This window comes from Trypanosoma theileri (assembly GCF_002087225.1).
Source record: "Trypanosoma theileri isolate Edinburgh chromosome Unknown TM35_Tth_42_V1, whole genome shotgun sequence".
In the NCBI taxonomy this organism is placed as follows: Eukaryota; Euglenozoa; class Kinetoplastea; order Trypanosomatida; family Trypanosomatidae; genus Trypanosoma; species Trypanosoma theileri.
The window spans coordinates 184,443-196,011 of record NW_021639884.1 but is presented as its reverse complement, the minus strand read 5'-3'; the positions used below and the strand labels follow the sequence as shown (position 1 = coordinate 196,011).

At 42.7% G+C, this 11,569-nt stretch overlaps 4 protein-coding genes across 4 annotated transcripts; all 4 read left to right on the top strand.

Moving 5' to 3' along the window:
* Positions 1–46: 46 nt before the first annotated feature.
* On the top strand, positions 47–3,283 carry TM35_000421620 (3-hydroxyacyl-CoA dehydrogenase; the record flags this gene model as incomplete). The annotated part of the gene is made up of 1 exon (XM_029029973.1): positions 47–3,283. One exon carries the CDS (start codon positions 47–49, stop codon positions 3,281–3,283), a length of 3,237 nt encoding a protein of 1,078 aa, XP_028878770.1.
* A 1,144-nt stretch (positions 3,284–4,427) lies between these two features.
* Positions 4,428–5,648, top strand: TM35_000421610 (uncharacterized protein; the record flags this gene model as incomplete). The annotated part of the gene is made up of 1 exon (XM_029029972.1): positions 4,428–5,648. One exon carries the CDS (start codon positions 4,428–4,430, stop codon positions 5,646–5,648), a length of 1,221 nt encoding a protein of 406 aa, XP_028878769.1.
* A 532-nt stretch (positions 5,649–6,180) lies between these two features.
* On the top strand, positions 6,181–7,323 carry TM35_000421600 (uncharacterized protein; the record flags this gene model as incomplete). Its single annotated transcript, XM_029029971.1, has 1 exon — positions 6,181–7,323. One exon carries the CDS (start codon positions 6,181–6,183, stop codon positions 7,321–7,323), a length of 1,143 nt encoding a protein of 380 aa, XP_028878768.1.
* Positions 7,324–7,833: 510 nt separating this feature from the next.
* TM35_000421590 (serine palmitoyltransferase) lies at positions 7,834–9,522 on the top strand (the record flags this gene model as incomplete). The annotated part of the gene is made up of 1 exon (XM_029029970.1): positions 7,834–9,522. The coding sequence occupies one exon, from the start codon at positions 7,834–7,836 to the stop codon at positions 9,520–9,522; it is 1,689 nt and encodes a 562-aa protein (XP_028878767.1).
* Positions 9,523–11,569: the final 2,047 nt, after the last annotated feature.

The following is an 11,569-nucleotide window of genomic DNA, read 5'->3' as shown; positions in this document are numbered from 1 at the left end:
ACCACCAAAGGCAGCACCTGTTGCACCGGAACCACCAAAGGCGGCAATGGGTGAACAGTCCAAATTTACATCCACTAAAGGCAGTGGTTTGACAAGTGCTGGGGTTCATCGAAAACGAGAAGGAATGATATATCGTGAACGGCAGAGAACTCATACAGATCGTGAAGAACGTCGAAGAAGTGTTAGAGGTGATAATGTTGCACTTGGTAACAAGAAGAATGTTTCGAGTTCAGCAGCGAAGGACAGAACAGTAACACTTTCTGATGTTATCGATGATCTTGGTGACATGAAAGTAGTATTTGCCCATCAGGGTACATCTATACCTTCTAAGAGCCCGTTAACTGCAAAAACGCCACCACCACCACCACCATCTCCTAATCGAATTCCCCCGCCCCCTATCCCGCCTGCACCACCTTCTGCACCTATGCCACCAAAAGTTTCCCCACCTTCTTCACGTGCACCCGAGGTGCCGCAGCATGCTGTGAAAAGTAGTGCTAGTATTCCTATTGTTGGTGGTTCTAGTGTGTCGCACGATGCAGAGGATGAAATCTTTTTTACCATTGCGCCTCCGACAGAAGAACGCGACATCGGGGAAGCTACATGGCCAAAAAGTATTGGCCTATCATTGGATGAGGAGATTGAAAGGGCTCGTGCGTCCCGGCCGTTGGTACGCTCACCTGAGGTCGTGCAATCCCGAGATGAAAAGATTCGGTTGAACGTTGTTTCTACGGGTAATTCTGGAGAAACCTCAGTCCCTCTTGACAAGAGTACGCTGAAACCATTACCGCAGGAGGAGGAAGCAATGATTGATCGTCATGAAATTCCAGATGTTATTAGCGAACGTGTAGGTGACTTGGATCAAGAAAAAATGAAACAGCCATTTAACAAAAAAAGTGAAGAGGCACTTTCAGATAAAAAATCTGAGAAAAGATTTGAAGAGATTGTGTCCTCATTTATTGAACGACAGGATGAAAAAATATTATCATCATCATCATCATCATGTAAAAGAAGCAGCCCGTGCGAAGATGTTGAAGAAGCCACAACATCAGTGGAACTCCCACCGTTGGCTTCATGGACAGCTTTGGAATCAAATAACGATGACCAAGAGCCATGTGTGAAGGTGTCTTTTGATAAAAAGGATGGGAAACGAATAGCTACAATTATTTTACAGAAGCAGCCTACGTGTATTATGTCGGTAGTGAAAGCTTTGCATCAAGCTATTACAGCTGTTGAGGAAGGTTACCACGAGATGGACGACTCCGTTACATACGTTTTGCTTACTACACTTCCCACCCTAAACTTTTTTGAGGCAAAACAGGGATCGTTGGAACTCTCGTGTGCTGAACGAGTGGAGTTCCTTCGAGAAAAGGAACGACTCTTAACACGTCTGGCAAGTACACCACAACGTTTGTGTTTTATTTCTGTTGCATATGTGGGCGTTGTTGGAGATTTCGGGGCAGAGTTATTCTTAACTTGTCATCACCGTTTCTTGCTTGGTCCTAGTGAAACGACGTTCGGATTTCCCTCTCTTCAACTTGGAGATTTCCCCAGTGCCCATGTAGTCAGGCAGCTTGGTCATTGTTTTGGTTCTCAACGTGCTATCGAGTTAGTACCACGACTGCATGAATACCGTACGGACAGTTTAATTGATGCTGGACTTGTGAGGTGTGCTCATAGCGTACAAGAGGTTTTGTCTATACTGACTACTACCACCCCCACCATCACCACATCTTTCGGAGAAGGTGCGATAGAAGCAAGAGGGAACTCTCCTTCTCTCCTTCTGTGGTTGGAGCGCAAGTTACTCATGCTTTTCTCTAAACCTGAGCATAAAACACTGCTACTTCGCAAACTATTCTTTACACGTAGCTTTGAGACATCGATGGTAGTGACGGGTCCAAATCCTCTGTTGCAGACGTGGGTGCGGTATAGTATGGCTGCCATCACCCAGGGAAAGATAGTTGATGATGAGAATAAGGTACAAGAGGGACAGACTCATTCTGAGAAAATTTTTAGCGAAATGACGTATTCAGTTCCTGCTATCAACGCCGCTAATGTACACGTCTTGGAAAAGAAGATGGTGCGTCGTGTGGTTATGCCTTTCCCGGGGAGTGCACTTGTGACGTTTCGCCGTGAGGAGATGCCGCTGTGGTCTGAGAAAATGAAGGCGGTGGTATCGGCGTCGAGTGATGTAAATGACGGTGACGACGGTGACTGCAAGAACAACAACAACAGCAACAACAACAATAGCAGCGATAGCGGGAAAGGTACGGTCACGGTTCTGTTGGATTGTTCCCGTCGATGTCTGGAGGCGACGACGCGTCTTGTGTCGGAACACCGTGCTGCGCTGCGTGGTGTTTCTGTTGTTTTTGTTGGCCCCGCGGCGGGGGCGCTGCCGCTGTTGGCGCTTCTGCCGTGCGGGGCGGTCGTGTCACCCGCCGGCCCCTTCGCACCGCTGCAGGAACTCCGTCTTTTCGCTCGGCCCTGCGAGACGCCGCCCGCCGACCGCTGTCGCCAATTGACGGCCGCCGCCGCCGCGTTTGTGCGGTCGGAGCACCGGCCGGCCGTCGCGTGTCGCGGGTCGTGTGGCCACCGCCTCGTCGCTGCCGTCGCCGCCGCTGCGTGTCGTGTCGCCAGCGGGTGCGGGGCGGGCGGCATCGCGCGGGTGGACGGCGTGGCGGTCAGTCGGCGTCTCGGAATGCGCGTGGGGCCGTTCCGTCTTATCGACAGTTGCGGTACCGACGCCGTTCTGCGCATGATGCAGGAGACAAACACAATGAATGTAGAAGGAAACCCACTGCTGCGTGATAACATTCCCGCCATCGCACAACACACACTGCAGTACATGAGCACAGATGGGTTTCTAGGCGCACAAGCACGTCGCGGGGGTTTTTACACCTACCGCAAGGATGGGACCCCTATTGGACCCAACTCAGAGGTGCAGGAACAGTATTTGCGACGTCGTCTCACCGATGCAGAGATAGCAGATATATTGTTAGCAGTTATTGTAAATGAGTGCTGTGAGATGCTGCTTACCGAACGTATTCAATGTGCCCAAGATGCAAACATGCTGACAATTGCTGCCATCGGGTTTCGCGAAACCACAGGTGGTGCATTGGCTTTGGCGGACGCAAAGGGTATTCGGGCTATGGTGCAAACAATGGAGGACTTGGCAGAGTGGCATGGTTCACATCTTCGTCCATCACCACTATTGAAATGTATGGCGCACTCTAACGTTTCATTCGCCTCTCTCTCAGAAGCAACCATTCAATCAGCGCGTATGTAATGTTAAAACTACGTGATGCTTATGATGTGTTGTGTGTTATTGGTGTATGAAGTGGAAATGGACCCCCAGTTAAGACTACAATGAAGTTATCTTGCCTTTTTTTCCGTTTCATATATCTATATAGGGGAAGAGAGAAACACACAAACAAGTTTTTGTGTATGTTTGTGTTTGATTTCTGTGGTGGTGTGTAATGAGAGGAAAGGGAGAAAGGAAAAAAAAAGGGATGATAAATGCGTAGGTGAGGAGGAGTGCATTTATGATTATTTTTTTTGGTTGTTGTTGTTGTTGTTGTTGTTGTTGTTGTTGTTGTTGGTTTACTTGATCTTTAGGTATCACATTTAGAATTGAGGTGAGTGTTTGTTTCTGTCTGATCGTGTGTCGCGTGCAATGCGCAAGGTGTATAAATAAACCTACAAATAACTCTTGTTGACATTGTGTGTAATAGTATCTTTTCTACTCTGGGATTGTCGATTGCTATTTTTCTTTATTTTTTCTTGGGTTGGAGATGGATTTGGGGTTTCAGTTTTTTTTTTCTTTCTTTCTTTTTCCTCTTTTTTTTATCATTATTGTTTTCTTTGTAGGGCCCGTATAGGAGGAAGTGTATATAACATTACTCTGGCTTGTTGTGTGTGTTTTTCGCTCGTAAAACGGTTGCTGGTTGCGGCGCCGTGTAGATAGAAAGCGCATTTGCAATACAGGTAAGAAGTATATTTGCGCACCATTCATATCAAGGTTGTAATTTGTGTGCATTTTACAAATTCTTCACCGTATAGCTGTAGAAATAAAAGAAATAAAAAATATATATATATTTATAGAAGACCGAAAACAAGGGAGGGAGTGCTCACAAAATCAAAATAACTGTTTACCCACAAATAGGAAAAGAAACTGAGAAGGACGTTGTTGGGACGCAAGTGTTAGAATATTTGCGAGATTTGAAAGAAAACCGATAATATCGTAGAGGTGAGTAGATTACCGTATTTATTTCTTTCCCTCTTTTTATTTATTTATTTAACTATCTATCTCTATCTGTGCGTTGATAGAGCTAGTAGTTACATTACGTACGACGTGTCTACCAAGTCTTTCTCTCTTGTATACACCCCGTGTTGTTGTTAGACATAAACACACAGAACGAGACTAACACGATATGCGGGCAGACGCAAACGCATTGCTGCTGCAGTCGGTAGCGCAGACCGTTGATGCACTGAGCTTTACACAGAGCCACGTTATCGATGAAGACTTCCGCGCCCACAGCCGTGCTACTATTGACTCTGTGAGATCGCTGCAGCGGGAACAACGCGGGCGCATTGATAACGCCTACGGTCCGCGGCCCCTTTCATGTAATGCACTCGCCGCACAACTTGCAGCAACGTACCGTGGCGAGGCAGCAGCACTAGAGATGGCAAAGGAGAACCGCAATAGCAACAATGTCAATAATAATAACAACAACAATAATGTCGATCCCACGGTCGTTGTTACGGGACACATGACACATAGTCAGTGCCAAGCATTCAAGAAGGAAATGAAGCAACGCATACATGAGTGGGAACGCGCCTTCCGGGATGAGCACGGCGTTGCCGTTACTGCACATGATAAGGCCGCATTGCGGCATGTATATGAACTATATAAGGCAGCAAAGAATCGTCTACGGGATACGGAGTCTCCACGCAACGGCAGCTCAGAGCAACCCGTTACAGATCGCGACGCATCACAAGAGCAACAATATCACCCACAACAACAACAACAACAAGGAAGAAGAGGAGGAGGAGAACAACAACAGCAACAACAACCACAACAACCTCTACATGGAATGTACAATGGAAGTACAGGGGATCGCAGGGGAGAGGCGACATCAGGGGGGTTGCAATTGAATTCCTTCTCTGCTAACCAGCACGAGACTGGGGGAAGTGCAGGATTTACAGCACCTGCGACAGTGACATCATCTGCTAATGGAGTCCGACCTTCATCAACTTCTTCATCGCAAACTCGAGGTGCCCCAGTGAGTCAGATGTCGAATGAGGACCTCGCGACAGAAAAACGATACCTGAAACGTATTTTGCATCATTTTGAAAGTGAATTTGAACAGCAGAATGGCCATGCACCCACTAAAAATGACAGACGCGCATTTACTCGAGAGTACACGCGCTATGGGGAACTTAAGAATGAAATTCAACGTCGATCGGAAAATATGAATGTGAGAGGGAGTAACGGTAATGTTGGGACTAGTACTGCTGCTGTGGAGAATGGAGAGCAGCCCACCGGTGATGTTGCCGCCACTGCTACTACAACTTCTATTAGCGCCACTACTACGCCTGGTATGACTACTACTACTACTACTACTACTTCGACAAATGGTATTGGTCTGTAGGTGGTTGATTTGTTTTCCTCTTTTTTTTTTCTTCTTCTTTTTGTTGTGTATTGATGTTTTTATTTTATTTTTGTATTGACTTCCCTTTTACACATGGGAAGAAAAATAAAAAAGACCTCCTTATGTCTCTCTGCTCGAATGTGATCAAAATACGATTATCTTACTCTGTCATATAGTTGACGTGTTGCTGTAATTGTACCTTGTATTTCTTATTGTTAGTTGCACTTCATAATATTGCTATTATTATTATTATGGTTGCGGTTTCTGGTGTTTTCCATTAGCGTTTTGTTTTCTAATTCCTGTGGCTTTATTTTATTTATCGATTATATTAAATGTAAAAAAAAAAAAAATGTGTAATATTTCATGAAGTGAATCTGCGTGAAAATCACCTTTTAGAAGGCGAACAAAAACCAAGTGGCAAAAAAAAAAAAAAAACAGAAACGGAGAGAGAAAGGTAAAAAAAAAAAAAACGGGGAATATAAGGGAATATATATATATATACATATATATATATAGGTAGCCATAACCGTGTATGTCGCGGTCCCAAAAGGTGGTGACAGCAGATGAGCTGCAAGAAACTTTAGATGGCAAAGCATACAGATGGGGAAGCATCGAGCTCGCCCACGGTGGGATTGGACATAACAGTGTATTTGGTATCACAGACGAGGATCGCGCAGATCCGCATTTACTCCGGTCGTTCTGTACTTCACCGCCCATTCCATGGAGTACGTTTAGTTGCCTTCGCACGGGTGACATCAAGCTAAGTGAAGCAGACGCAACGGCCGCTGAGGAAAATCTCAATAGGTTGGCTAGTAGCAGCAATGGGAGTATCAGTGGTGGGACAAACGCGGCTAGTATTCAGAACAGTATTGCGGAGTCTGTAAAGTCCATTGGAAGGTTTTTGGAAGAACACTGCCCGGAGCTTTGCACCAAAAAAGAAGATGCAACCTGCCGTGGGGCAACGTTTCTTATGTTGGGTGTTGTGACTGGCAACATGGATCTCACTCGTCGTTGCCTAGAACTTGGGGCAAACCCAAATAACATGAGTTTTATGAGTGATCCCGAGGTGACCGTAAACCAGATGCAGCATGGATACAGTCCAATGTTTATCTCTGTTATTTCAGGTAAATTGGAAGTGATGTCGCTGCTACATCACTTTGGCGGCAGTGTACATGTGTATGATCGCTGGGGTCGTACACCACTTCACGCCGCTGTGGCACTTGAAGATGCGGAAGTTGTGCAATGGCTCTTGTCTAAAGGCGCACCACGTTGTATTGGGAACTTTGTGAATTTACTGCTGGATGCCCCTGCAGAACACGAGGACGTGACGTTGCCAAATCCCGCACTACACCCTCGTCCAACTTTACCACCAAGTGAGGTGCAAAAACAGGAAGAAAAAGAACAAGAACAAGAAGAGGTAGAAGAGAAAGAAAAAGAAGAAGAAAAAAAGGAGGTTAAGGATATTAAAGAGAAAGAGGTAATGGAAAAAAAGGTAGAACCGATTCCCTGTCATTGTCACTCAGGTCGGCCAAAGGGTTACTGTGGCTGTGTGGATGATATGTTCATTCGATGGTCGTATGATCGTTTGAATTCCTGGTGGCAATCAGATACAAATTTCAGTGCATTAGCAGCTGCACATGCAGCAGCTTCACGGAACCGTTCGAGTGTAGGATAATAGTCACTTACAAACACACATGCATATGTGCATGTAGCTCTCTCACACGACATTCAAAGTATTTATTTCCCATTGGCTCATTTTTTTTTTTTTTTAATATTATTTCTCTCTCTCTCTCCTTTTTTACTCTACTCTGTGTTTGATTAATGTCTTATGGTGTTGTTTGACTATGTAGCTCTTGCTTGTTTTTTTTTTTTTTTGTGTGTGTGTGTGTTTTGTTGGAAAATAATAAAATAAAATTATTGATGCTCTTTTCTTTTTTTTTCTCTCTATTTTTTGCGCTTTTTTCCTTTATCCCAATTATTGAATGAATAATGGGAACAAAAAGAGCAATTAGGATACGTCTGCGGGATAGACACTCTTGAGGTGCACCTAGGTTCAAACCCACCACAACAAATAGGACAATAAAGGGAGAAAAAAAAAAAGATAGCACAGTAAGGCTGTACAAAAAAAAAAAAAAAAGGAATATTATCAACAAATCAATTCTGTTGTATATATTGGGTATTAAACATGCCTACTTATATTACGTCTGAAGATGTTGTGGACTCACGTGGGAGCCCGGAATTAATCGCCACTAAATGTGAAGCACTGTTAGGGTTTTCCGTGGAGGCCTCCAATAAGAAGGAGCCTGTGCCACCGTATATTTCACTACAGGAGAAGGTTAAGGAAGGTGAAAAGGAAAGCAGTGCTTTATCTACACAATCCCAGAAACAGCAGCAGAAGGAACAACAACAGAAACAAGAGGAAGAACCGCAATCAAAGGGTATTTCACTGGTGGTTGTGTTGACAACATATCTGACGTTTGGCGTCCTTTTCATATTCTCCCAGGTTCGCGAATGGTACCGTAAGAAGTATTCTAAAGCCAAAGGTAATGAAGACTACGCACCACTTACGAAAGACTTTGATGATCTTTGGCAGCGTCATTTCTACCGTCGTCTCCGTGACTGTTTTAACCATCCAATTGATTCCCGCCCTTCACGTGTCATTGGAGTTATGGAACGTGTGTCACATGATAATAACCTCACCTTACCTCTCACAGGTAACATTATCCCTTGTGTGAATCTTTCTTCATACAACTACCTTGGATTTGCTGAGGATACTGAGAGTATCACACATCAGGTTATTGATTCTCTTGATCGCTATGGTATTGCCTCCTGCAGTGCCCCTCAGCAAGCCGGACAACATGGACCTTTGTCAGAGCTTGAGCGTGGTATTGCAGAGTTCCTTAACAAGGATGATGCTATTGTGTGTGGTATGGGATTTGGCACAAATTTTCGTGGACTTCCAGCTCTCTTCGGTAATGACTCACTTGTTATATCAGATAGTTTGAATCACTCATCACTGGTAAATGGTGTGCGTGTATCTGGTGCAAAAGTAAAAGTCTTTAAGCATGATAACTTTGAGCAGCTAGAGACACTACTACGTGAAGCTGTTGTTCTTGGAAGGAGTACAAAAGAAGATGAGTACATCCCATGGGCACGTATTGTTATTATTGTTGAAGGTGTATACAGCATGGAAGGAGAAATTGTCGATCTTGCACGTGTTGTAGCTCTTAAGAAGAAATACGGTGCACTGCTCTTTGTGGATGAAGCACACTCCATTGGCGCTATTGGCCGTACAGGACGTGGAGTTACAGAGCACTGTGGTGTTGACACAAAGGATGTGGATATTCTCATGGGTACTTTCACCAAAAGCTTTGGTTCTATTGGTGGTTACATATCTGGTGATCAGAGTGTGATTGATTATCTTCGCACACACAGCTCCATCTCCCTTCACTGCGATACACTTGCCCCACCATGCACCCAACAGGCCCTTTCTGCTTTGGATGTAATTAAAGGTCTTGATGGCACAGACTTGGGATGTAAACGCATTCAACAACTTAAAGAGAATTCCCGCTTCTTCCGACAAGGTCTCATTGCCCGTGGATTCACTGTCCTTGGCAACGATGCCTCTCCGGTGGTTCCCGTGATGTTGTATCATCCCTGCAAGTTAATGATGGTGGCGAGGGAGTGCATGCGGCGGGGACTCGCTGTTGTGATTGTCGGATATCCGGCCACGCCGCTGCTGGAGGGACGCGTGCGCTTTTGCGTCTCCGCCGCTCACACCCGCGAGGATCTGCAGTTTGCGCTGGATGTGATGGAGGATGTCGCCGCAGAGGTGCACATTCAGTTTAACCCACGTAAGCCCATTGAAGAGTAAAAGAAAGAAAAAGAAAAAAAGAATAATAAAATAAAAATAGGTAAATAAATAGAAGAAGATAAACGGAAGGATAACAAATAAAAAAAAAAAAAAGCTTTTTTTTCCTTTGTTTTTGTTTTTTTTTTTATTATTTCTCCCCTCTCTTTTTCCACACACCCCTCTACCTCTTCACTTCTTCGCTAATACGTTTACTCCTATTATGTTATTTTTATTATTATTATTATTATTATTATTATTATTATTATTATTATTATTATTATTATTATTTTGTGCACTCACTCTATCTCAAGCCCCTTCGCCGTTTGCTATTGCATGGCCTCTCATCACATTGACGAAAAGGGAGCCAGTGGGGGTTTCATGTGCACGTTGTATTTTCATTGGATCTTCTTCTTCCCTCACAAAGCGCCTGTTTTTCCCTGCAATTGGGAAAAAGGAAAGAAAAAGAATAATTGTTGAAGAAAAAAAACAGGTACACACTATATTTTTCTCTCCCTCTGTATATATATTTTTGTGTATCCATGAATACCACGCCCAAATGGAAATATATAAGGGGGTAGCAGAGAGTAAGTGTGAAGGTGAATCAAGAAAGTAAGAAGTGAAAATGCTTTTTTTTTTTCCTCCGACCCTTAAGAATAGAGAGGCACTTGACTGGTTTTGTTGCTTGCGTTTTTTTTTTTTTTCTTTGTATGATTATTTTCTTTATTTCCCCTGTTTTCGATTAGATATATATATATGTAGAAATCGGCACATATATATGTATTTCTATTCTTTATATCAATTGTACTTTGTATATGTGTCAAACTATGTGTCTTTGTGTTTTTTTTCCCCCCCCCCTTCGTGGCTTGACGCACCGTTTTCTTTATATTTTTCCTTCTTTTTTTTTTTGTCAAAGAGGAAAAAAAGCTCTTTTTTTTTGCTTTTCCTTATTTCTCTATTTCCTTTTTTCTTATTCCTGGGCGAAACGGTACGGACTACAATAAACTATATATATATATATATATATATATATATTTATGTCTATAAGGTTAGGATGTCCTAGTACATGTTTTTCTTTTTTTTATTATTATCAGGTAAATGATGTCGCTCATTTTTGTGTTTTTGAGTGAGTCAGCGAGTAGGGAATAGATAAATATTTGTAAGCCTAAAGAGGGGTTGTACAAGAATTTTTTTTTTTATCATACGGGGCGTGTATGTGTCCGTATTTTTGTTAGAATATGGGCAGATATGTTTTTTTTTGTTTTTTTTTTATCTTTGTTCGTGAGTAATAGAGTGAGAAAGAGGGTATGTTTGTCTGTGTTTGTATCTGTGTGTGTATATATGTATGTATAAGCGTGTGTGAAGAAAAATCGGTGGAATGATAATCGCCTCCCATGAGATGTGCGTCCCTTCCCCTTTTATCTTTTTTTTGCTGTTGTGTTTTTTTTTTTTTTGTTTTTTCTTTATGTAGTGATGTTTGTTTGTTTTTAATCCTTTCTTTCTTGTTTGTTCCTTTACTTTCTATGCGTTCCACACTCTATCTATCTTTTACACACGCAAACACACATTCATATATATATATATATATATACGTACATACACACACGCATATATTTCACACCAACTCTTCCATTTATTTTACTCCCAATATTTCATGTGTTTACGAGTACACAGAGAGGTGTGTTGTGTGGCTCGCAGCACGCAGTCAATTCTTACAACTACAAATCACAACTCCAAATAAGGAATAAAATAAAACACCGTCAAAAAACACAAAAGTAACAAAAAACTGAGAACGGTCAATGTACTTTCTATAAGAGAAAAATAAAAAAAAAAACTGGAGAGAGGTAAGAGCAAAGAAGTTAGTTTATGATTGCTTTTAAAGATATATGCAAAACTCTTGACTTTTTTCTCTTAAGCCACGAAACCGAGATTGGACTTAAAAAAGAAATGTGAACGGTACTAACTCGTGGTATTAGAAGTAATGAGAACAAATTTAATATATGGTGTTTTATTCTTGTTTTTTTTGTTGTTGTATTGTTCTTGTGGTGATGGCGGTTATGATTTTTTTTTT